We start from the raw sequence: 26,701 nt of genomic DNA on the forward strand, positions 1-26,701 counted from the left end.
TCGTGACAAACTTAACATTGTTTTAGAGTGGGAGAGGTGCATGAGGATAACGTATGCTTTCTCATTCTCTCTATGAACTCTTATTTATGATACCATTTGGCACACTGCCATTGGTCTAGCATGAGAGAATCTCCTACCCCAGCAGCTGGGATAAGAAATCTGATCCCAGCATGAAAGGAAACAAGATCAGTGAAGGTTCCGCGAAGTTGCCTGATTGCCTCTTTCGAATAGCTTCAGTGTATTAATATGGAAGCCGTTAGCTTCATCCGTTTTCATAAAAAAAAAAAAAAAAAAAAATCATCCGGAACCAGAGAAGAGGACAAAGAGAAAAGTAGAACAAAGCTTGTCGTTTCTGGGTTTTCTGCAACAGACAATATCAGAGTTATTTGAGCAAAGTGGCTTCGGTATTATTTACAATTCTGTATCAATGGCGTCTCCACAGGAGCTTTGGATTTTGGAAAACGGTGGAAACAACAATTTTAATGGTTCAAGCAAAGAAAATCTTCACGGGAGAACCGCTCACAACATGTCATCGTCATCGCTGCGTAAGAAATCCGATCTTGCGATCGTCTCTAAGGTTCGGTGTGGGTTTCTGAGATTGATCATGGCGAACCTGCAAGAGGTCATCTTGGGGACGAAGCTCTCTGTTCTCTTTCCTGTCATTCCCCTTTCCTTCTTCGCTTCTATTTACAATTTTGGAACGGTGAGTCATTGACTTTTCATTTTTTATTTCTTTGGGGTCTAGAAGTGAGTCAGTGACTCGGGTCCAATGAAATTTGTGCTGAAATGGGTTGATCTCCAAATTCCTTGACTGCTTTTTGTGTACTTTATATACATTCTATTGGTTCCACCCGAAATCAATTATTTTTCATCCATGCAAATAATTTATATTTAATGAATGATTAACTTTTAAGAATAAGTTCTACCCAAGTTATTAACAAACGGTATAAATATTGGGAATGGCGAGTCTTGCCTTTGAGTGCTTCTTTCAAAATGTCGTTCCCATCCGAAATAGTGTGGATGTATATAAGAACTTGGACATTCTCGACTACTAGCTTCTAATGAGAAATTTTAAAATCTCTAACTTTTACATTTTTAATTTTGGAATGTGAGTCAATGACTCGGGTCCAATGAAATGTGTGCTGAAATGGGTTGATCTCCAAATTCCTTTGATCGGATGTGAATAAATTATATTTAATAACTAGCTTTTAAGGATGAATTTTAACCAAGTTTTTAACAAATGGTATATGTACTAAACGTGGCAAGTCCTACCTTCAAGTGCTTCCAGATGTCGCTCCCGCATGGAATGGTGTGGAGGTAGATAAGAATTTGGGCATTCTCTCCTTAACTGCTAAATTTTAAAGAAAATTTTTTAAAGTTCCATCTTTTTTTTAATATTTTTTTATTTTTAAAATTCTAATATGATTTGTGTTCTTATAAACAAAAACAGCCATGGCTTTTCGCATTTAGTCTGGTTGGACTTACCCCACTTGCTGAAAGAGTCAGCTTCCTCACTGAGTATGTTCCCTGTCCTTCTTTGCTTTATATAATTGATCGAGATGAATTTTATAATCCAAATTGTAAAATGGGAAAGTTTATAAGTTATTCGTTTTTTCTGGAAAAAAATTGTTTTTTTGCAGACAAGTTGCATTCTACACTGGTCCAACAGGTACCTCTCTCTCTCTCTCTCTCTGATAGGAGGATTTTATTATCTGGAAGTTGGTGTATGATGTCTTGTATTCCGTCGCAGTTTAATCCAGGGAGTATTGGTGCAGCACCTAGACAGGTAGGACGGTAGTCCCGCTAGCCAGTTAGCGGGCCATGGGGGTTGCAAGGGGGCAGGAGGCCCCCCTGCATAGCAAGGGATGTAGGGGGGCGCAACCCCCCACTCGAATCCCCCTCTCGAATTTTTTATTTGAGGGCAATTGTGTATTTTTTGGATTAGGGTTTTTTTCGCTATATATTTGTAGCAAAGGTTTCTTTCTCTGTAATGCAAGCAATACTGAGAGGTGTGAGGACGAGCGCTGTAACCCTATTCTCCATTGATAGTGAAGCAGGATCTCATCTCATCGGGGATGTAGGCAACCTTGCCGAACCTCGTAAAATCCGTGTGCATTGTTTGTTTTGTTTTTCCATTATCTTCTGCATCGTTTTAGGGTTGCGTTTCTAAAGTTGGATGGATCTCCTTATTGGGGTTTTTTTTTTTTTTTTTTTTCCTTTTGCAGTGGGAGGGCTACTGAATGCAACATGTGGAAATGCAACAGAGCTGATAATAGCATTACTTGCTCTTCACCAGAACAAGATAGAGGTGGTGAAGTGCTCCCTTTTGGGTTCTGTGCTTTCAAACCTCCTTCTTGTCCTTGGGAGTTCTCTTTTTTGTGGTGGCTTAGTAAATATCAGAAAGGAACAGAAATATGACAGAGTAAGAAGAGATTACTCGGGAAAAAAAGGAACCCAATCTGTTTGATATTTTGTGTCACTGAACCCAATATTTACAATTTTCACAAATAATTTGGATTTAACAGAAGCAAGCAGACGTGAACTTCTTTCTGCTGTTGCTGGGCCTTCTGTGCAACATGGTACCTCTTCTTTTAAAATACACCACAAGCGCTACATCTACGTCTATCAGAGCAGCAGACCCAAGTCTCCAGTTGTCAAGAGTGACCAGTATCTTATTGCTTATTGCATACTCTGGTTATCTCTTATTCCAATTGAAGACCCATAGGCAGTTATGCGACTCCCAAGAGGTTCTTTTCTCTCTCCCACCATGAAATCTTCACTTCTTTTGTGATTCATTTTTTCACAGGAGTCCTGTATTCCTTAAAAAATTGTTGAAAGCTGAAGTGATTTCTGGTGGAACTGATCAGGACGAACATGAAGATGATGATGACGATGTAGTGGGTTCTGAAGAAGAGGCTGTGATCTCATTGTGGAATGCATTTGCTTGGCTTGTGGTAATGACAGTCCTCATAGCCCTGCTCTCAGAATACGTTGTTGCTACTATTGAGGTAAACTATGAATTTGATTTCTACTAAAAGCCATAGGCTTAAACTGCTTGGAATGGTTTGTACAAAAAACTCTTCAACTCATGGTCCAACCCTATCCAAAAACCAGAGCTACCATTCATTACCTTCTGATTTTGGTTGATGGAGGTCAAAACAAGGTCATTGGTTATGGTGGCCGTGTTGTCCATCACCTGATACTACTACGATATGGATCAGGCCATATCATTCACTTTTTCGCTGATTCTCGTACTCCCAATCCTTATTGGTATTGTATCAATATCCTGTAATGGTGATACCAATACATTGATCTATAGGTCGAATGGATTGAATTTGGGTCAATGCATAGGCCTTTTTTTTTTGAAATCAGAAGAGGACAATCTCCTCCTAGAATCCAACTGCCCAAGAACAGGAGGGGGAGAACCCCACCAAGACCACAAGACGCCAAACATAGCAGCCCCTTTTGCTAGATGATCTCCTTGTTTTTTCTTCTTGGGTTTTGCTTGGTGTCACCATGTTGGTTGCATGTAGCCTCTCACCATATCGAATTTATTACCCTCCTTTCATACCATAGTTAAGGGCAGTCTTCTTTGTCCTATAGGGGACAAATGTAATATTAGAAAAACATATGATCCATATCGGAATGGTGACAATTGAGTGTATATCCATTTTTTTCAAAGGATTAACAAGGAATTTTTATTTGTTAATCAGGATGCATCAGAGTCATGGGGTATTTCAGTGAACTTCATCAGCATAATCTTGCTACCAATTGTTGGAAATGCAGCAGAACATGCAGGAGCAATCATATTTGCTTTCAAGAACAAGTTGGTATGTGCTGTAGATTACTTCTAAATGATCATTTAGTTCTCATGACTTGAATTTTTTCCAACTAAAAAGCTTGGATATGATGCAGGACATATCTTTGGCAGTTGCTCTGGGTTCTGCAACACAAATTTCCATCTTTGTGGTAAGATATTGATCAATCTCTTATTCTCTTTTCAGGCTCAAAAGTTGAAAGACATCTAAATATTAACTAAAATGGTTCAGCTTCCTTTGAGTGTGCTTGTTGCATGGATCATGGGTATTGAGATGGACCTTGGTTTCAACATACTTGAGACTGGTTCTCTTGCTTTAGCAGTGATTATCACAGTCTTCACTTTACAGGTATGGTCACCTGTTGCAAACATAAACTATAAAAGCAATTCAAGCATTTTGGTTAATGAGATTAATTCTTCAAGTGCAGGATGGGACTTCACATTACTTGAAAGGATTGGTTCTCTTGCTTTGCTACATTGTTATCGGGGCTTGCTTTTTTGTTCTCAGAACTCCACTTCGTAAGTGCCTAGACTAAAATTTTGCACTAAACTAGCCAGCAGAAATCCAGTATGACTTCTAAGCTCATTAAGAAATGATTTTCTCTCATGACAGACAAAGAAAATGCTCTCACCATTTAAGCTGAATCATCATCTGGAGTAGTTTTGGCTGCTTAATTGGTGAGCATCTAGTTCTACATTGTATCCATTTAAGCTGTTAATAAGTTTCCTAGTACACCTATAATTTACTGATATATGGTAAGTAAAAAATATTGATGCAGGCAATGGCCATTAATGGGTTTAATCCCCAATGAAGATCTGTGGAGCTACTAACTATGGTGGACTCCTCTTGAGCCTCAAAGCATTCTCCATTCGTTCATTTTAAATTGGTTTTCTCAGTATGAAACAAAATCACAAATTAGATCTTGCTTCTATCCATTGAGGATTTCAGCTGTGAATTAAAAGCCCAAGTGACTCCCCAGAGTCATTAAAATCGATTGAGAATATTATGATACCAAAACAGGGCGCCCTTGCAGCTGGAGATGGGCACATGTATGGTAAATCTTTTTCACTAGGAATGGATAAGCACTGTGTTGCTTGCTTGCTTCTTTCTTCATGTAAGTAGTGAATAATAGAAGGTGCTGTTTTGTTTATAATAATAAAGAAAGGACGTACCTGGTGCACAAGGCTCCCGGTTGTGCGAGGTTAGGGTGAGAAGCCGAGAATTACGTAGCCTTACCCTGAGAATGTCGGGAGGCTGTTTCATGGGAACCATCTTTCACATAATCTTAATATGTTTTTTAAGATTATCCAAAAGAAGGCTAACACATGTATCAATGTTGGAAATAATCCAATGGCTATTGATGCATTAAAATACATTTGGGTCATCTCCACCTGATAACTTAAGCTTTGGGTTAGACTTTTTATTTTAGTATCAGAACTAAGTCAGGTGCTCAATCTCTGATAAGAGTAAGATAGTGTGTTGTTTTTCCCTAGCTCTATACTCTTAATGGTATGTGTTTGTTGAGTACACATGGCTTGTGCGCCCCCTCTTTTAAGTCACTTTGCACACATGTTTGACTAAAGTAGCGGAGCTTGATTATTATGATACTAGTGGTGAAAATGCCCTTAATCTATCATCGTTCTAGTCGGCTGGTTGTGGGTTTGAGTCTTGGCATGCCTACTATCGTTCATTGGTCCTGCGGAAGTGCTATTTACCGTACGGAAAAAATCTCATATGATATTCATGACATCAAAGTGTGATTATAATAATATATTTCTCACACGTACTCCTAAGTAATGAGTCATAGAGCCCACATTAACACTTATTTATTTCTCGGACAAAATATAGGCACCCTATTAAATGAATTTGTCTCCTACACTCATTGGTGTGGTTTTCCCCTTTGGTATTATTAGAAATCTCAGCTATAATATATTTGTTTATAGTTACCTAAAAGGAAAGGCAACATGTGAAATGTGTGATATATTGAAAATTAATCTCATATTATAGAACTCTATTGTTTTGATGTGCACACCTAGGCCTTGGCCTAGCTATTCGCAATTGCTTAGTGGAGTACCTGTTAGAGAGTTGGTCACTTGATCAACTCCTCTCAAGTGTATCGATGCTTGGTTTGCACCAATTTCCTTGCTTTACAAGAAGTGTGGCCTTGGACTCCTATTTCCTTGTTATCCAATAGGCCATTGAACTTGAATTAAAAAAAAGAGATACGTTTTGGTGTTCTCAACTTAATAGTTTAAGTTTTGGATTGCACAATTTAACGTGGTATCAGAGCTAGAAGGTCGGATGCTTGATTCCGAGTTTGTACAAAAAACGTATTGTTTTTTTTCTTACTATTTATATAATTGGTGCCATGAGTTGGTATCAAGTATAACGTTATGTGCCATATGTTTGTGTCAAAGTCTCAATATTTTTCAATATGAGATTATTCTCTCATGCTTCTCTTACGTGTTTCCCCTCTTTTATGTGATAGTATACATGACGTGTGACCCCTCTTTTAGGTGGCTATATATAGATGTTTAATTAAAATAGTGGGCTTGATTGTTTTGATACCATATCATGTTGAAAGATTCAACCCAAAACATAAGATCTTGGATGGAAGTCCAACTACTTCACTCAAGGTCTCAGAGTTTTATACATTATTGTGTGTCACTCCTAACAACTCGGTTTTTGGCATAAACAATTGTAACGTGGTATCAAAACCATCAAGCACACTTCATTAATGGTACATTTGCATATTCATCACCAAAAATAAATAAATAAATAAAAATAAAATAAATGATACATTTGCATTTCATTAATTGTACATTTGTGAATTACCTGAAAGAAATATTACACTTACCACGAATACTGCAACTCAAAAGAGGGGCAACACTTGAGGAGGATTTTTTCTATACATGACTTTCACATGTTATGATTAGAATAAATTTTCACATTGTTGGTGCCAACTGTAAATGACTATTGATGGAAGACCTAAGTGGGATTTTTTTTTTAATCTCAAGTTCTCAAAATTGAATGTAAATCATAGAAATTTGATTACATTTTTTTTTTTGAATATTTATAATGTTACATTAACAATTATCAATACCCAGCTTAAAAAAAAAGTGTAGAGTGTTCTTGGGAATAATGCCGTATTGAAAAACTCTAAGACCTTGGATACTTTCATGTACGAGTTGGGCCGGGCTGCATATTTTAACATGGCATTAGAGTCATCAATCCCTTTGTATTAATAATATATAAGAAAAAAAGATCCTCACGATGTCGGAGTGGGAAAGAACCTTCACACGTAATGAGCTTTGGGCCCCACACTAACACTCCCTTCACAAAAACAATACATCCCTATTAAATGAATCCGCCTCCCGCGTCCAGCCTCTCGTTGGTATGGTTTTCTACTTCAACGTCATGAAAATCTTTTGTTCTTTTACATTTTTTTTTTTTTTTTAAGATAATTCAAAAGAGGGGCAATATATAAGTAGGAGTGTTGGGAATCATTTTAGACACTCTAGGGCTTTGGATGCATTAATTTTCCATTAGGTCATCTCCACCTAACAACTTAAGAATTGGATTTGCCACTTTGGGTCATCAAATTTCACAATTTTAGGGTTCTACACTAACTGTGAAGTCGTATAAGTGCTCATTAATAGGGTTGTCAAATGGTCAATAATTTTTTTTGATCTTTTACATGTATTGGTTAAACCAAAACGAACAAATAAGTTGTTCTGGTCAGTATACAAAAATCAAACTGAAATCAATAGCTATCGGTATGTTATAATAGTCATTTATCTGTCTATTTTATCAGTCCATCTCAATGAAACGATTGGTTTGATTGGTCTTATCGGTCAGTTTCGGTCTTTTAATAGTTTCAAAAAGCAAAAACTAATACTAAACCAATAAAGAGTTCGGTCAGATTGATTTTAACCGGTTCAACCGGCCCGGTCACAAAAGCGACAAGGAAACAAATTGGACATTTTAGGTCAATACAAAACATTGTTGGTCTATTGAGTTCTGAACTATTTCCAAATCCAATCTTTATGAGATTAAAAAGTCTTGGTAGCAGGGATCAAGAGAAACGGTATCGGATTGGTAGAATGTGCCGGATTAGATTGGTATTGACAGAGGTCAATATTGATTCTTGGCCGATCCCGTATCGGTGAATTGATATGGAACGAGGGTAAATGGTGAATAAACCAATATTTACAATTGATCAGAGGCAAGTCTGTCCGATATGTGCCAACCCAAATCAGTATCTGCCATAGCCGATACCATCTTTGGTACCGATTGCAAAACCCTGTTTGCTAGTTGCTACACGTTTCTACAAAAGGGTCAAACAGCCATTGTGGTCGTCATATCTTGTGTGGTCTGGTATCACTAACCTGAAGAATGACCTGTATAGTATTTGAATTGACCTCCTGCGAATTGAAGAAATGAGGAGGTCAATCAAAAAAAGAGATGTTAATTAATCAAAGGTCCAATTTAATCATTAAGTCTATATTGTAAACATGGAGTGACAAATAATCCAGCTAAAGTAATAGAAATTAGACCTGACACGATTCCAAATAAAAAACTCCAATCATTTTGATTTGTTTGAGTTTAGTTTGAAAGAAAAAAAAAAAAATAAAGGTAATATTTATTCCTAAATATTAATCCAAATCGCCTATAAGTCATGTTAAGTTTGCCTCGAATTCTTGACTCGTTCTGACATATTTTGATGGTGATCTGAATATGAAGTTTATTGAGATATGTGATGGAAGCAGAGCGGTTGGAGCCCAATACTGATCTTGTATGGGGGTGCGGGTATGATTTGACCCTATCGACTGCGACCTGATGTATCGACCCTACCCATGACTTGGAGGAGTATATAATGTATTATCCTTTTATTGAGCAAGTCATTGTAATTTGGGGTTTTTTTCGAACTATGGTTTCAATGCGAGATTTCTCATCTCTGCTTGGGTATAATCTCATTGTAAAGAGTGAAACATTTTCTTCTTCGTCCGAGGACGTAGCACACAGCATCAGTGTATGAACCTTGTTAAATCTGTGTTGTACGGATCTGTGTTTATTTATTTTCGTATTTATTGGTGTTTGCTATAAGCCTATAACAAATCAATATCGGTATCAGTATCCTATCACCTTGTTGACAACATTCAGCAGTTAGGGCGGCCAGAAAATTTGGTTTTTGGGTAATGGGGTTGGCAGCTGCTGCCTACCCATTTGAAAAACAAGCAATTCAAAACTGGTTTTACAGAAGAGAAAAATATTTTAAAAAATAAAAAATAGAAAATAGAAAGTGGAAAATGACCTATAGAAAATATTAATATTTGGGAACAACATTGGAAATTCCTGCTTCAGTACTTATCAGTTTCTGGTCACCTTCTTCTATTTTTGGTCCTTTAGTTCTTATCTAGCTTTCTCTCCAAAGATAGTGATCCCTACTTCTTCTTTTTTTTTCATTGCATGGTTAGCAATGCACAAGGACAAGTACATGTTGGCCACAAGAACAGTGGTCTTCTTCTTCTCCTTTCTCCTCTTTGTTAGTGTCTTCATATCTGCCTTCTGGATGAAAACTGTAAGTGCAACTAGGTTAATTTACTCATTTAAACCATAGAACTACTAATGGTTAGCAATTAATTCTCTTATATGGTTTATCTGAACTGTCTTTGCAGTCCACAGGAGGCTTAAAGCTGGAAACAATACTAGAACTTTCAAGGAGTCATTCCACAAAGAGACTCAAAAACACACTGGACTGCTCAACTGCAAACCTAACACAGACATGCTCGGCGAGTTCTCCGGCGATGACGATGTCGAAAACTGAATACAATGATGATTCAGAGTCTTTAGTATGCCCAGAGTATTTTAGTTGGATCCATGAAAATTTAAAGCCATGGAAAGACAAAGGAATATCAAGGGAGAATGTAGAGGGAATTAGAAATAAAGCTTTCTTCAGGCTTCTTGTGATAAATGGGAGGGTCTACTTGAAGAAATTTAAGGATTTGCCCCCATCTCAGTCCAGAGACTTGTATACTATTTGGGGGATTCTACAACTTTTGAGGAAGTACCCAGGAAAGCTACCAGACTTGGATATAATGTTCAATTGTGGTGACAGACCTGTGATCACATCAGGACTTTACCATGGACCCAAAGCCAGGATCCCACCACCCTTATTTCATTACTGTGGGGATGATAAGTCCTTTGATATTGTTTTCCCTGATTGGTCCTTCTGGGGTTGGTATGTATTTCTTTGATCTTTATTTTTAGGTTAAGATTTCCTTCATCCAAAGTGAAGAGAGAATTTCTTCAGCTATGATTTTTTTTTTTGATAGAAAATTTCTTCACCTATGATGTGATATTATAATTGAACTCTAGATTGGATTCATCATTAACTCCAATTCTTAATTGTTCCTGATCCGGAATATTTTTCTTCAGTCCAATTAGAGGGTCAGATAGAGTGGAGGAAGAGATTCTCTCTTCACCGTCGACCTCTTAAAGATGTTTTGGCTGTGGATGCAGGCCAGAGATAAACATAAAGCCATGGGACTCTTTGTTGCAAGATTTGAAGGAAGGCAATGAAAGGACTAACTGGAATGAAAGAGAAGTTCATGCCTACTGGAAAGGGAATCCCGCGACGTCGAAGAGCAGGCGAGAGCTCATGAAATGCAATGTCACAGATAAACAAGAATGGAATGCTCGCCTCTATGTTCAGGTGAGATATTGTCTTCTTCAATTTACAATTCACATACACAGGTCTGAAGGATCTTAACTTGGTGTAAATAAAGCCATGAAAGACTTAATAGAATGATGTAGGCAGCTATAACAGTACCCAAAGTTGAACATAAAATAAAATTGGAACTACAGTACTAACAGGAAGTACTTGCAGGATTGGGTCCTTGAAAGCAAACAAGGTTTCAAGCAATCAAAACTGTCAAATCAGTGCACTCACAGGTGAGAAGTGAGATCAAATGAATTCATATTATTTATTGGGTTGTTTCGGTTGTCGTCACTATGTCTAGTCAAATATAACGCTTCACTATTTGCCATTTGACAGTATATGGGTTAGTCTATGTGATAGAAGTCTCCACATACATCTCAACGGTGAAATTTTAATTCAAAGTAAGAAAGAAAAGTTGTTCAAACTTTGATTCAAAGTTCTTAAAATTACCAAAGTGCCATCAAATATAGATGGCTACTTCCTCTACTCATTTTTTGATCTGAAAATTGTACTAATGAAACGTTTTCTTGGTCCTTTTATCACATGAACTAACCTATATATATATACTGCCATGTAACGCTTCACGACATAGTGACGGAAAAGAAAACCCTTATTTCAAACATTATCTATACATTTTGTTGAGTTGATTACTACAGGACTGACTGAAACAAGTTTTCTCTGCAAAAATATTATCTACACTAGATACAAAATCTACATTGAAGGTATAGCATGGTCTGTTAGCATGAAATACATTCTAGCTTGTGATTCAGTCACATTGCTTGTAAACCCTAAATACTACGACTTCATCACCAGAGCCTTGATACCTATGCGCCATTATTGGCCGGTGAAGGACGACGACGATAAGTGCAGGTCTATTAAGCATGCCGTCGACTGGGGAAACCATCACATTCAAGAGGTCAACTACATCTCCTTTAGCTCTCTAATAAATATATATATATATATATATATATATTTAGATGGGTATACTATAGAATAGGGGAGGGGGAAGGTAACAACCAGGAGACTCAAACTTGTTATTCTCTATATTATTCTGATTGAGTTTGTTTCTGAGATACAATTATTAACTAAATTCTATGGATTTAGCAGGCTCAGGCTATTGGTAAGGCAGCAAGTAAGTTCATACTAGAGGATATGAAAATGGATTATGTGTATGACTACATGTTTCACTTGCTTAATGAGTATGGTAATCTCTTGAGGTATAAACCTACAGTACCTGAAGGGGCTACTGAGATTTGTTTGGAGGCATTTGCTTGTCCTGTAGATGGATTGAAGGAGGAGTTTTTGTTGGAGTCTATGGTGAAGGAAGCTTCAGATAAGAAACCCTGTACCATGCCACCTCCCTTTGATCCTTCAGCTCTTCAAGCAATTCTTAAGGAAAAGGAAGATTCCATTCATGAAGTGGAGACATGGAAAAGGAAATATTGGGAGAATCAGAGTCATTAGCTCTCTAGCTTAATCTTTTATGTTCACTTGAAAGGAATTGAAGTAATTAAGGCTAGTAAATCTCTCTCTCTCTCTCTCTCTCTCTCTCTCTCTCATGTGAGCATGCAGGCTCAATCTGATAAACAATTTCAGCTTTATAAGTGAAAACTTTTCAAGTTTTAAACAGAAATTATCTCACTTACCCCATTACCTGCACACTGTAATTTTGATTCTTATCTGTCCTGTGTTTTATGATAACTGGGTTTTTGAATCAATCTCTGCACCTCATCCGATACTGGAGTATGGCCTGATGCTGTAGTGATATGGATGTATTGGTATTAGTATTGGTATCGGTATTGTTGGAAATGGCACCGCGGATCTGGACCTGGTAATTGTTGGTGTATGATATCTTATATTTCGTCGTAGTTTAATCTAGGGAGTACTAGATCATGCCCCCCAAACAGAACGGCAGTCCCACTTGTTGGTAAGCGGACCTGGGGTTGCTACATAGGGAGGCGTAGCCCCGCTTGAATTTTTATTTGGGATTCGTTTGGTGAAGGTAATTTTGTAATTTCTAGTGCTAGGGCTTTTCGAAATATATATTTGTAATGAGGTTTACTTTTTGTGTAAGTAATTCTGAGAGGTGTGAGGATAAGCGATGTAACTCTATTCTTCATTGATAGTGAAGCAGGGATCTCATCTGACTGAGGAAGTAGGAAATTTTGCCGAACCTCGTAACTCTGTGTGCATTATTTGTTCTTGTTTTTCTATTATTTTCTGCATTGTTTTAGGGTTACTTTATAATTATATTAAAGATGAATCTGATATTATTAAAAAATAAAAAAGTTACATAATCAGCCTTATCCCAATCAAAGAGAGACAATTCAATCTATTACTATCAGAATCCAGGGGTGTCAATTGGTTGGGTTGGGCCAATCTTAGTCGGGCTTAGCCGGGCCTAGCGGATCTATATCCTCGGACCATGACCTACCTATTTAATGAATGAGTCGGTTTCGATTGGGTTTTGGGCTTTAATCGGGCTTCTCCTAACCGAGCTAGTTGGGCTATAATCGGGCCTTAGAAGAGATAATGTACCAACAAAGCCTTAAACATTCTTTATTTTTCTTACATTTAAGATACTATAATTTATTTTGTTAAATCATCAACAATTTTGAAAAGATATTACACTTAATTACATTCAATAATTGATAAAAATTTCAATACATACCCTATTCTATCCCGAAAAAATAAAAAAGACCTATATAAACCAGTCAGCTAAACGTGTCGGTCTGAATCGGGCTTGTAAACGGGCCGGGCCGGTTGGGAGGCCCATCGGGCTTATCCCTTGCACCGTGTACTACCTATCTATAAATGGGCCAGGCTTAGGCCCGACATCACGACACGTTTAATAATCTAGCCGATTCAAATTGGGCCATAAGCATGTCGGGCTCGATTGGGCCTACCGATGTGGGCTTGGAATTAACACCCCTATCAAAATCCATAAGAGAACATCTATAAAAGAAATATTACATTTTAAAGACTGATAAACCAGCTTCGTTCTCCAAAATAATACAATTAAAATCACTTGGAAGAGAATGATCATCATAGAACTGATATCCATGACCACAATGTGTTTAGCCATCCAGTGTCACTGTTTAGCAGTTTGGCCGGCAGTAAGATTTGGTTGTTGGGTAATGGGGTTGGCAGCTACTGCCTACCCGTTTGAAAAGGAGCAAAACTATTTTCTGAGAGGAGCAAAACATTTTTGAAAAATAGAAAGTGGCTAAGGAGCTATAAAGTATTGATATTTGGGAACATTGGATATTCCTGCTTCAGTGCTTATTAGGTTTCTGATGGGGTATCTGGTGGGGATTATTTTATTCTGCTTTGTCACTTTTCCACTTATGACCTAGCCTAAGTTGGAAGGTCCAATTTGATTAGTGGGCTTCTATGAACTTACGGAAACAATGGGATTTGCCCAATAATCCAAACTTTTATATTCCTTCATATTAAAGAGATGGGCATAATATATATTTATATGGAAGAAAGACTTAGGTATATCTCTAGACACAGTAGGTGTGGAAAGCCGGCGCTATCTTGTAGAGATGTTCCCAGTGTCTTGGCATGTTTATATATCAATGGAAAAGTATTTCCTATGGAAAGCGTGGCCCCTACACACATGTGGGGTCAATGAAAGTACCCATGGAAGCATTAGGTGGGGTCATTATTTATGGGGTTATGGTAGTCATTTCACCCCACCATATGTGTGGGCATAGGTGCCATGCTCCCCCCACCCCAAAAAAAAAAAAAAAAAACCACTTTCCCTAAAAAGTTAGGTTGCTCGTTGTCCACTTGCATTCTCCTAGCCCCGAATACATGGGGCGAGTTGTCAAGGGCAACAGTGTTTTTTCACAATCCATCCCATGTGTTTGGGTGTAAAGGAACATGGTTCTTTTTCCCTATACATATACAAACTTGTAAGGGTCTTCTTTTAGAAATCAATACTAATGGCGAAAGTTTCTCTTTAATTGTGAAGCCGAAAGAATTCTTTCACCATAGGTGATGTGATCTCATTATTTTACTCTATGCAGTCAGCTCAGAGAATCTTTTCCCTAATTTTAACCTGCCGGGGCTCTTCTCTTTTGGCTTAAGCCCAACATCGAAGCCCATGACCAGCAAAGTCTGTGTTGGCCAAACTCACATGCTGGAGTAGCACTCAGAAATATAAATTACTATTTAATTAATCCATTCATAAATAGATTAATTACTAACTTTTGCCAATAAACAGAAGTATATGGGAAGAAAGTATATAAATTTCTTTCCCACGTTTCCCACTCTCTATCTCTCTGTCTGAACAACTTCATTGCCTTATCTTCTCTTCGTTTGATTTCCTGGAAGAAAGGGTTTCATGCTTTCGATTTCGAGCGAGAAGATGACACAAGAAGTTGTGTTGGTGTGGCGAAAGATTCCTGGCATTGAGAGGTCTCAGAGCTCTTTCAACGGAGCAACAGAGAAACACCAACCATGGAGGGAGAGGTGGGACGGTGGTAGTGGTGGTGGTGGTGGTGGTGCTTTTGCTTGTGTTTCGATGGCGGAGAAGGGAGAGAACAATGAATTTATGCCCACACGGGAGCAGTTCTTGAAGCATCCTTTGGCCGTGCTTGCTTTAGTACCCAGAGACGCAGCTCTCTTTGCGGCGGGGGCGGTTGCTGGCGCTGCTGCCAAGACTGTCACGGCTCCTCTTGACCGAGTCAAGCTGCTAATGCAGGTATCAATTCCATGGATTATCATCGTTTCTGCACCTTCAATTCTCATGGAAATTGGTTTCTTTTGGTTTTCGTACCATGTTGGCTTTTGCCGGTCGGAATTTTTAATTCGGTTATTTATTGAGGTTTTGGCGACATATTGGGGTCTTCTGTCACTCTTTGTCCTTTGTACTCCGAATGTAATGCCTGTGTGTGTCTGTGTGTGTGGGTAATAGATTAATAGTACAATGGTTTGGTTGTAAATGGAATTTTTTTTTTTTTTTGGAAAAAGGGTTTGATTCTGATTGCTAGATAATAATTTTTCAAAAATTTAAAGGAGTGGATTTTTTTCCTTTGTTATTTTTATTGATTAGAAATCTTAAAGGTCTTCTTGGCTCTAATTACGAAATGTCTATAAGTGGCTTACATTGCATTAATCTCTATTTGCAGACTCATGGGTTGCGGGCTGGGCAAGAAATGACAAAGAAAGGTATTGGTTTCATTGAGGTGAGCCATGTTTATTAACATACATTCTGCGTTGTTCCTATGGTTCCCCTGCATTCTAGACTTTCTGAATTGTGATATAGGTATCCTCGAAAATTAAAACTTGACACTGTTTTTTAGCCGTTATATTCTCCACCCATATTATTGGTTTACAAGGAAGGTTCTGATTAAGATTTAAGATGCATATGTTTTGTTCTGGCAAAAAGGTTCAGTTTTTTGTATTGATAGGATGAAAGAATATAGTCATTTGGAAATTTTAGGAAAAATAAAATACCAAATTCCTTAGTTCTCCAGCTGGGATGTGGCTTCCACCTTTGAATCTTATCTTGGCTCCTGGGTTTAGCTTGTTTCGATCTCATAGTCAATCACCCTTATTGTTGTTGCAGTAAGATCCATCAACTCAATCAAACATGTGATATCTGTGGCTCTTTTAATTGTTCTAGGTACTTTGCATTCTAAGTTTTAACATACGTAACTCAGTCCCATAGAAAAACCTGAAATGCCTGCACAGTTCTGTACTATTTATATGCTAATTGATTTAGATTTATTTAGTTCAAACTGCAAGGGATAGGGAAAATTGACTTAGACATGCCAGTGAAGTGTTGAAATAAATGATATGCAGTTGAATGATTGATTTGTAGACTACAATAGAAATATGAGAGACAAAAGTTCATCTGAATAGAATAGTTGCAGTGTATTTGAGATGGCAGGTTCCTATCGTATCTAATGCAGCTTCATATTGAGTAACAATTTCCCATGGAATTTGGGTTAGGCCATGATGTTGATCGGAAAGGAGGAGGGAATCAAAGGGTACTGGAAAGGCAACCTTCCTCAGGTATTTTACATCCTTCTCTTCCCAAAAACCAGGATAAGAAAGTGTTTTGATTTCAGCATTTTATTTCTTAAATTACTCCAGGTGATACGCATCATACCTTACAGTGCAGTGCAGCTCTTTTCTTATGAATTTTACAAGGTAATAGTCTGAACCATCCGCCATAGAGTAACTTAATGTGGCATGCTATGAACTGAGAATGAGTACTGATCAAGATATTGATCTATCCCTGGCATTTATGTTATAGAAACTTTTTAGAGGAGAAAATGAGGAGCTCTCTGTTATTGGAAGACTTGCAGCAGGTGCTTGTGCTGGGATGACTTCCACTTTTGTAAGTACCAAGAAATTGCTCTAGTAAATTGTTGTTCCTCCCATTTTTTGTCTGGGACAGTATACATACTTTCAGGGTATGATTAACTTAACTGATGTAATATTTTAGTATCAGGGAAATCTAGCAACTGTGATGAGAAGTCATTTAATGGCATCCTATGTGGAGATCTGGTTGTTCTTGTTCAAAAATCATTACATAACCTAATTTACATAACAATCCACTGCTGCACTGTTATAGATAGACAAATTTATCCAAGGAATGGCTTGACAAGGAGTCCACAGTTGGATGGTTGCAGTAATTGTTTAGTAGATTGCTTTTCCCCTTACCTAGGAAATTCAGTGGTGGGATCAATTGATAGTAGGTCACAGCCATCTGCACACTTACCATTTGTCCTGCTTCTCCACTTAAAAGTGTGAAACGTTTGTTTTCTCTATATCATTTGAAGCTTTCTGCACATTTGTTGCCTCTCTCGCTTTTGATTCTGCACCCACAGGTCCACAGCCACCTGTAGACGTATGCAGGTGGGTGTTGGGTGTGATTATGTGTGAATGCAATTATTCGTGTGCATGTGTGTGTGTGTGTGTGTGCGTGTGCGTGTGCGTGTGCGTTTGTTTTTATTAGTTTAGTTTTGAAAGTTCTGATCTTGTTCTTTTTGTAGATGACATATCCTTTGGATGTCCTGAGGTTAAGGTTGGCAGTTGAACCTGGGTCCAGGACAATGTCCGAGGTAAGTTTCATTTAAATGATGCATGACATAAGAAGACCTCTCCATGTGGAAATAACGGATTTTATTGGATGTTTTCAGGTCGCCTTAAACATGCTAAGAGATGAAGGAATCGCCTCCTTTTATAATGGTCTTGGACCTTCTCTTCTTGGAATAGCTCCTTATATTGCTGTGAACTTTTGCATTTTCGACTTGTGAGCTTACTCTTTTGGTGGTGTCTTTTTTATGTATTTATTTATTTATATCCCCAGTTTTGTTTGTGGGAAAATCCTGAAAATGAAACTTCTGGAACTCAAAATGTCACTCCTTGGTGTTTTCCAGGGTGAAAAAGTCATTGCCAGAGAAGTTTCAAAAGAGGACAGAATCGTCTCTTGCAACAGCTTTGGTGTCGGCAACTCTTGCAACACTTATGTGTTACCCTCTGGACACGGTAAGAAGACAAATGCAAATGAAGGGGACACCATACAACACTGTCTTGGATGCCTTTCCAGGTAAAAGCATGGTTCTAGTTGTTATCGATTAAATACCTGGAGTAGTATCTCTTGAACTATCAGTCCATTGCTTAATAATGTATCTAGAAAGACTGGTGTCAGACACCCTCATATTTGGCAGATAAACTGATGCACTGCAGTTTTATCATATTACCTAAGGAGAAACCTCTATTCTGACATTATGACGATGAGCATGAGGTGATGACCCACAACACCATTGACAACTTCTTGTTCTGTGTCGTCTAAACCAACCTGTTTAGATGATTTGAATAATATGATATATAGCATACTTTTGTTTGTTTTGGTCATTGTTGTATATAGGACATTTTTTAGTCTAGGAGATTACTGAACAATGGGGCTTCCTGTAGGGGAATATTTTTCACTTTTGCTACTATTAAACATTTATTTTGGGTTAAGCTACTTGATGACCAGAGAAACATAGAACATATCATTATTTTAAAGTTCTATCCATTTTTTTTCCTTTTCTGTTTGTGTTTTAAATGTCTTGAACTGTCCAATTTACGATCAAACCCCATGCCACACCCACACACCACGCCCCCACCCCCCCAAAAAAAAAAATAATAATAATACTGTTCATTTTGTAAAGTGGTTGTTATTTTGGGTACACACCTCTTCTACTCTTTGAGAAATTTCCATCTAATTGTAGAATCTCCCTGTACTTTTTACACCTGTTTTATAATCTAGAATTCCTGCTTAGGTGTTATCATCAACACCACCATCCTTTCATTGAATCCCCCTCTAGTTCCATTATTTTTCATATTGACTTCGTTATTACTGCTTCTCTGCTGTGTTTTCATTACTGCAGAAGTTCCAAGTTTAATCTTTAAAATTTGTGTGGCTTTAGTTATATACTATTAAAGGAGAGGACATTTTGATATGTTAGATAGATTATGTTACTTCAACACCATCTTTCTCTTGCCTGAATCTTCTTACAAAGATAATTCTATAGTTTGAGTGTGCATACGGATATTGATTGGTGAAAGGGTGACAAGAGGCAGTTCGCTACAACATATGATCTCAAAATAGCAAGCAAAATAACAAAAGAGAACATTGGTAATGTTTAAAGTGGATCTCATGAGCGATGAAAGATATCCTGGGGAGAGCCGAGTCATATCACATGCTACTGGTTTATATGTTTGTCTCGAAAAGGAAGAAGAAGAAAGGAGAGATTAATGCCTTAGAATTATTTAGTGGAGCATGAGATAGGCCTAGTGTTATTTAAAGATTTTGTTGATTGGGGAGCATGGATAATATGTATCCAAATTTTAGCATGTTCCAAGACATCATTTTTAGTATCCCTCTTATGTAACTTGCAAGAAAGAAAGGATCATTAAGTACATGAATTAACATGGTTATAGACTTAATAGTAGCCCTGAGGGATAAGGGTGTACAATGGGCTGGGCTCAGCCTGTACAATCTTGCAGGTGTATAATATGATGAAAGATAAAACCCACCTAAAATGACTCATATTCAAACTATGCTAAGATTTGCTAAGTCTACTTAAAATTGAGCTGAGCTATGTCCAAGCTTGAGCTCTGATACTTTTCAATTTTTTCCGGAGGACCAGCACCAATAGGAATAAGGGATGGTCTGGGTGATTGCCAGGTGTCGCAGGCGTCCTGGGCAGCATCCTTGTGGTCCCTTTAAAACATTGGGTCCGATGGCTCCAATAAGACAAGGGTAGGAGCAAAAAGGATGTGTCATGGTTGTAGGATATCAGGATCCAACTTTATGATTCAGTGGGTGAAAAAGAAAAGAATTTCTCTTAATATAGCCAGAGTATAGTTGTTGAAAAGGATATTTCCAGCCAGTTTCAAGTAGTTCAGATAAAGTTCTTATGAGTTCAGTTGAATTGATGCAACTTAGTTTTACAATCATCTCTGCATCTAATACCTATTCTGTGAATTTATATCTTGTTGTTAAAACAGAACCGTGTGATTTATTTTTCATTATGCTCCTTGCAATTTCTAAATGCTTAGAGATCTCTGCTTTATGACAATAATGATTTATCAAAAAAGATAAGAATAATAAACAAATAACATTACACTTAATTGAGTACTCAATCAAGCATTTCTCTAGTTGAAGAAGTTGGTGACATACCAGATATTTTAGGTACTTGAAACTCCTTCCCCCCCCCCCCCCCCCATGTTAAACAAGAAGCAAAAAGAAAAACTATTCATTAAAACAGAAAAAGTTCAATATCAGAATTTTGGACAGTCACAAAGAAGGGTTACATTATTCTGGCACATACTTTTTGAACTTCCAATCAAACTTGACAAAATATTAGGTTACATTTGTGGCTTCCTTGGGTTATGGGGACCTGAAATTTGACCGTTGGGCTTCAAGTCCTTGGCCAGTCCATCAATAAGTTCTTCTAGCTTTCAACTTCGACTATCTCAGTTTCCTTGTATAACTAGATGTCATTTTCACTTCTTCTTTTTCATATATATTTTGTACTTCTGGTAGAAGCTACCTAATATCATTGGCAATTGATGCAGGAATTGTAGCCCGTGATGGTTTGATTGGATTATACAGGGGTTTTGTGCCAAATGCACTGAAAAACCTACCCAACAGCAGGTCAGTTGCATTACTTGTATATCAGCTTTATTGTTTTCTTGGTTCATTCCTTCCTTGTATTACTGTTAGATTGAAAACTAGGAATCCAGTTTAAACCTCCTTGTAGAGGTGCAGTTGTAGGCCTTCTTATTCAAATTGTCAGGTCACAATTTCTCTTTGGGAAAAAGAATGTTACCAAAGAGTGAATAGGTTAATAAGATTATTGTAATGCATGCTTTAACTTTGATAGTATATTTAATATTTGGGGGAAGGAGCCTTTGCTTGGTGCAATGAAGACTCGAGTTAGAGCCTATGGATGTCCAATTTAGTGTCAAATGCTGAAATTTAGGACCAATTCCAGTCCATTCCCTTACCTGGGGGAACCTGTGGAAATGGCACTTTCACCGCGTGGTTTGAAAAATCGGATTGGGATCGGTGGAATCGGCTGTCCTCGATTCCTAACATCCATTTCTAGCTCGTGCGATTCGATTCACCCCAAGCTGGATTGGTTCAATACGACTGATTCCCAACAGCCTAATTGTTCTGCAACTACCAGAGAAGTGAAGATACGATAACGAAGAAGAAGATGGATTGTCTCCCAGCTAACAGCCCCCTGGGATGCTGTGGCAGACTGGCATGACTCCCACAATGACTGAAACTGTCATGGCTGACACCTCCTCCTCAGGAAACAGGTTGGCTAATAATCATAGACTTACAGTCATGGAGTTGAGAATAGAGAGGAACCTGAGGGATTGCAGCTTGAACAAATCCAGTCTTCCAGTCATACCACAAGATCTTGACCACATGGATCTTTGAAGGTCCAAATTTGAGATCCTTAAGAATGGAACGGTCACAAACGAAACAGAGCACTAGACCCAGGAGGAACACCAGAAACACAGGTGGAATTGCCGATAAGATACGCATCTTTCGAATCAGATGGCGATGGCAATGATGGATTTCTCTCGATTCAAGCAGAGTTTCAAGTTCAGGTTCATCGATGAAATCCCCAGAACTGTTGTGAGGACTTACAAATAAGAGCACAGAGAGTGCAAGGACAAGTCGATCAAGGCCTAGCCAGGAGTGAGCACGGCCGATTTAGCAGTTGCGAAGATCTGATGGTAATGGATGTATCTGATCGCGGAGAAAGAAACGGGAATATGAGGCTGGTGGCTCCAAGGAGGAAGAGGACAGGCGGTGGAGAAGCCAGCAGCCATGATTTAGAGGACGGTGACATGGGTGTGCGACTTGAAGATGGCAACCGTGGCAATGGATTTCATGGGCTGGAAGTGCATTAGGATCCGGAAGAGGAAGCCTGTGATGATGTTGTAGAGGGCTGTGAAGATGAGGGTGTGCCGAGGTAAAGGTGGCTAACCAGTTTGAGGGCCAGGATGATGGGGATGTAGCCACATAGATGCACAGGTCACCCACAGCCACCGACTTCTGACCAGACAGGTCCTTGAGGCCGAAGCTGGTGGCGCAGGAGAGCTGGGGGAAGTAGCCGCACCACCGCCCTGGGAGGAGTGGATTGCATTTTTTTTTTTTTCAAACTGATTTTGAACCTGATTCATTTTTGAGAAATCGGTTGCTAATCAGCCATTCCAATTGATTCAAATTGGAATTGGACAGGAATCGACAAGACCATAATCCGGGTTTTTAAACCTTGTTCCACCCAGTAATGCGGCTATGCCCCTTTTCCATTTAATATTTGAGTTGCTATTGGTTTTATGGATGACTTCTATGGCTGGGTGAGTTGATCTTTTGTCACGATTTTCCTTTCTTACCACACACTTGACACTGTTTCTGTAGGGCATTTCCATTTATTTCCTGCATCCTAACCCCCATTTCCTAAATATTTCCTGGTTTATTCACTGATGAAACCTTTTCTTTTTTCTGTCTCCAGTATAAGGCTGACCACCTTTGACACTGTTAAAGGTCTGATTGCAGCCAGTGAAAAAGAGTTTCAGAGAATCATGGAGGAAAACCGCCAGAAACAAAACTAGAGCACTGTACATAAAATTATCTCCATGATTCATGTTCTTGCCTATATCAGTTTCTTGGAAACATGGAAATCAAGTTTTGGGTGATTGAATTTCCCAATTTGCTGTAACTCTTGTGGAGCCAATGATGCTTAGATCCTGAATGAAGTTTCCGTGAGAGTTATTCATGAATTCAATTTCGCAGAACTCTGGAATTTCCAGGTTTAGCTTCAGATTTTTGTGATGCAAAGATAGTTTTGTCTATTTGTTAATTTAGTTCATAAACTAATGCTTAACATTGATAGCAGTGATAACTCAATGGCAATTGAATATAGGCATTTTTTTTTCTTGATTATGCTTGATAGGGATGTCTTGTACTCTCCTCAATATTCCTTCAGTCAATAAATAGCTGAACACCATATAGTTACTTATTTCTGAATTACTAGGCAATTTTTCGCTTGTTTGCTTCTGTTTTTTCTCCTCCTTCCTTTCCTATGCGTGTTATCCAATGTACAATCGGTCCCATCATATTTTTTTAAGGAACTAATATTCTGATGAATCAATATGAAATAAACATGTCAGACTAGTGTCTTTATCCAGATCCATATCTCATCCAAGACCATGACCTACTTTATTTCTGGGCATTGATGCTTGACCACAGGTGCTCAGCTTTTCTCAGAGACCGATTTCCAACCCAGATTTGAAATGTATGTAGTTTGAGTAGGGATGTAAACGGATTGGATACGAATTGAGTTTGAATCGGATGTATTTGGATCTGAATATTTTTTGATCGGATGTGTATACCTCTAAACGAATACGGATGTGGATCGAATTTGGATTTTCAACTATCCGTTTACTCTCTGATTTGTGTAATTTGGATTTTTCTCTCCCAATAAATATAATTTTTTCTTAATCAATCTTTCTAGGTTGTTTTAACTCTTTTCCTAATTCTTTAGAACTTATTTAAACTTCAAGAACCTTCAAAATCATTAATTTATTATTTAATCGGATCGGATAATTTGGATTTTAATCCGGATATCTTTTAAATGGATATGGATATCCCTAAACGTATATGAATGCAAATTCAAATTCGAATTTTGACTGTCCATTTACATACCTAAGTTTGAGACCCAATTGAGGTAAAAGGGATGCACACCAAAGCAAATCTTGGTTTTGACACCTCCATTTTTTCCCTCGGGATCGATCCATAATTGTTCCATGGTTTATAGCTATTGTGTCTTTTTATTTCATTTGTTTTCATTTTTAGAAATATTTTCCTTATATTAGATATAAGATTTGGGAAACTATTTCCACGAAGGGGGGTTAGGAGGGGGGGGGGTTTAGGTCCATCATCCATGTACATTAGACCCTCGTCAGACCCCGTAGTGGCAGAAGCCTCGTGCATTGGATTCATTTTTTTTTTGGATAAAAAAAGAAGAAATTCTATTGATGATACGCAAGAACTGAATGTACATCATTGTGGGAATTAAAATGTATGGTTTCTAAGATGTAAGTGGTACGGACTAATCGAGTCAAAGATCCGGACACCTTGGGTATTAAGAAAAAAAAAATCCATGTTCAAAGAAGCTTTTTTTTTTTTTTAGGGAGGATATTTTCATCTTCAAGCCGCAGTGCAGTTATTATTATTACACATGAGGTATGTACCTAACACTTGGGTTCTGTGGTTAAGTTATTTGAAAAAACATCTACCTGGTCGGGCAGTCCATGTGCCGTTGTAAGGGTCAATGGGAGAGCAAGCCCAAGCATCAAATTGGTGGGGGGGGGTGTTGGGCGGGTTGGGATGATCATTTCTTTGCTTCAGTGTTTGGGCGCAAGAGCGAATGATTGGGGTAGTGTTCTTTCTCTTTAAAAATTATGTTTGAGATTTAACAAGTACAAAATTTTGGTACATGTTTGACATTTATGATGAAAAGATCGAAAAGCTATAAGTTTTTATATCTATAAAACTTCAAAAATTGAAAGGATGGTTTAACATTTATGCTTTTACATTGTAAACCTTAGATTTAGACCAGAGTTGTCCATATAGCATTTTAAATTATAGCAATTATCATGGTGCAGTTTGATTTATAATCACATCATAAAATCTCAGTAGTTTTAAAGATATTCTAATTGGAAGGATAAGGTTTAATCATAATGTTAAAATATTTTAGAATATTTGATTTGAATTGTGACAGTTGAGTTAGCATTTTAAATCATGGCAAATATGTTCATGATTGAAATATTGATTGCAAGGTTTAAGATAAAAAGCGCTTAATGTTCCAATCATAAATCACCTTGCCATTGTGTTTATTATTAGTAAAAATGTTAAATGAACGGTCATGATGCAAATAAAAAAATTAGAAATGCCAAAATACATTGATTAATTTTATTATTTCGACTGAAATATTGTAGAATTTTATAATGGTTTGGTCTTAGATTTTTTTATGCAATTAAGCTTGCAATGATTTAAGATTCTAATTGAATGATCACATCTAAATCGAAGAGTTAAGAATATTAAAATATTAAGGTTGAACCCTATCCTTCTAACTAAAATCTTTTGGAAATAATTGACTGGTGTGATCTTAAATCAAAGGTCAAAAAATGTAGAAAGTGATGTTGAACCATATCCTTCCGAATCTTTTTGTTCATTTCATTATTGTACTAACACCGGTTCTCCTTGGGGAATCCCAAACATTTCCCTTTTTGAAATGTCAGTTTTCTTAAACGTAGACACCTAAATGTTAGGTACCTCAGGTATAATTTTCTGATCGATAGGTACATTTAACATATACCCTTAGTGTTATGTATCTTCAGAGTAGCTTATTCTTATAATCATAATAAAAGATAGCATATCTCTATTAAGCTTGGTATCTTAATGACAACAACTTGGAAAGACATAGTTGGTCCCATTTTATTTGTGGTCCTCGTGTAATAAACCAATTGTTAGTGAAAAATAAAAAATTCAATTAAAAATAGTTCCTAAAAATTTAAGACACATACGTTTCATCCTTGACATATTAAGTAGTTTAATATCACCCCCCAAAAAAAAATCAGATCAAACTCCTTATTGATTTGGTCTTTGTTTTTTTTTTTCTTTTTTTTTCTTTTTTTCCCTTAACTCTTGGTTTGATTTGGTTTGGTTTGACTCAATTGGATCGTTGAGACCAATGGAATGGAGAAAAATTAAAAAACTGAATACAAATAAAAAATTAATTACTTTTTATTTTTATATATGTAAAACTGAGACTGGATCAATCTGTTTCTTTTGAATTTTATAGACCGACCAATTATCAGTCCAGTTTTATTCTGAACTGAAATATACTAATATCAGATTGAATCGACCATTTGACACCCTTATCTGATAGTGATAGATTGATGGTACGTAACAGAATGCAATTTTTTTTTTCTTTTTTATGATGAAAATGAAAAACCATTAACATGTTTTATTTACATGAGAAACACACAAACCCCAGACGGCTTAATTTTTTATATGCCATTTGTTTAAACCCAAACTAATGTTTGGACCATCTCATTTTGTGACTAACAAGGGCACCACCTCCTCTTTTTTATTTAACTACTGCTAAGAATTATGACCAAATCGTTTTTTTAATGTGGATCATTTTTTTTTTTTTTTTCTCTCTCTCTCTCTCTCTCTCTCTCTCCCCGAGATACACATGACCAATTATGGTTGTGTTAGCCTCATTCTCTGAGGTTCATAGGGTTGTGTCTAATTGCATTATATTTGAAGTGAAAAAGAAAAAATTTGGGAACAAATTTAACCATTATTTCTTCTACTTCAAGATGTTTCGTTGGCTCAAGGTTTTTCTCCTTGAATGGTGTGATTCCTTCTATATGTTGAGCCTAAAATTAAAAAAAGTGTAATATTTTCATTAGTTCTAAACTTTTTCCTAGACCACGTGGTTAAATTTGGTGAACAACCCTGACAAGCTTATTAGTTAGGTTAATTCGTGTAAAACAATTTTTGGTTTTGTATATTTTATTATTTTACAAGCTCATAAGCAAATGTCTATTTCTTACA

General features: G+C 37.3%; 3 protein-coding genes across 4 annotated transcripts; all 3 read left to right on the top strand.

Annotated features, from left to right (window-relative positions):
• The first annotated feature begins 297 nt into the window (after positions 1-297).
• Positions 298-4,927, top strand: LOC122058069 (vacuolar cation/proton exchanger 3-like). Of its 2 annotated transcripts, XM_042620510.1 has the most exons (12): positions 298-703; positions 1,451-1,518; positions 1,641-1,669; positions 2,226-2,422; positions 2,526-2,747; positions 2,868-3,008; positions 3,714-3,830; positions 3,916-3,969; positions 4,050-4,166; positions 4,246-4,336; positions 4,431-4,495; positions 4,597-4,927. In XM_042620510.1, exons 1-11 carry the CDS (start codon positions 428-430, stop codon positions 4,454-4,456), a joined length of 1,338 nt encoding a protein of 445 aa, XP_042476444.1. In that variant the 5' UTR covers positions 298-427; the 3' UTR covers positions 4,457-4,495; positions 4,597-4,927. The 2 variants fall into 2 exon arrangements, with proteins under 2 accessions (XP_042476444.1, XP_042476454.1); XM_042620520.1 differs by lacking the exons at positions 3,916-3,969; positions 4,246-4,336; positions 4,431-4,495; positions 4,597-4,927 and having other exon boundaries at positions 4,005-4,145.
• Positions 4,928-9,508: 4,581 nt separating this feature from the next.
• Positions 9,509-12,104, top strand: LOC122091527 (O-glucosyltransferase rumi homolog). The gene is made up of 5 exons (XM_042661537.1): positions 9,509-10,059; positions 10,341-10,533; positions 10,708-10,772; positions 11,242-11,455; positions 11,647-12,104. The coding sequence occupies exons 1-5, from the start codon at positions 9,626-9,628 to the stop codon at positions 12,001-12,003; spliced, it is 1,263 nt and encodes a 420-aa protein (XP_042517471.1). The 5' UTR covers positions 9,509-9,625; the 3' UTR covers positions 12,004-12,104.
• A 2,699-nt stretch (positions 12,105-14,803) lies between these two features.
• Positions 14,804-23,093, top strand: LOC122089003 (thylakoid ADP,ATP carrier protein, chloroplastic-like). Its single transcript, XM_042658414.1, has 10 exons — positions 14,804-15,250; positions 15,678-15,734; positions 16,504-16,566; positions 16,648-16,704; positions 16,811-16,894; positions 17,553-17,621; positions 17,700-17,812; positions 17,940-18,109; positions 20,629-20,707; positions 22,587-23,093. Exons 1-10 carry the CDS (start codon positions 14,891-14,893, stop codon positions 22,684-22,686), a joined length of 1,152 nt encoding a protein of 383 aa, XP_042514348.1. The 5' UTR covers positions 14,804-14,890; the 3' UTR covers positions 22,687-23,093.
• Positions 23,094-26,701: the final 3,608 nt, after the last annotated feature.

The sequence above is a fragment of the Macadamia integrifolia genome, chromosome 2 (assembly GCF_013358625.1).
Source record: "Macadamia integrifolia cultivar HAES 741 chromosome 2, SCU_Mint_v3, whole genome shotgun sequence".
Lineage (NCBI taxonomy): Eukaryota > Viridiplantae > Streptophyta > Magnoliopsida > Proteales > Proteaceae > Macadamia > Macadamia integrifolia.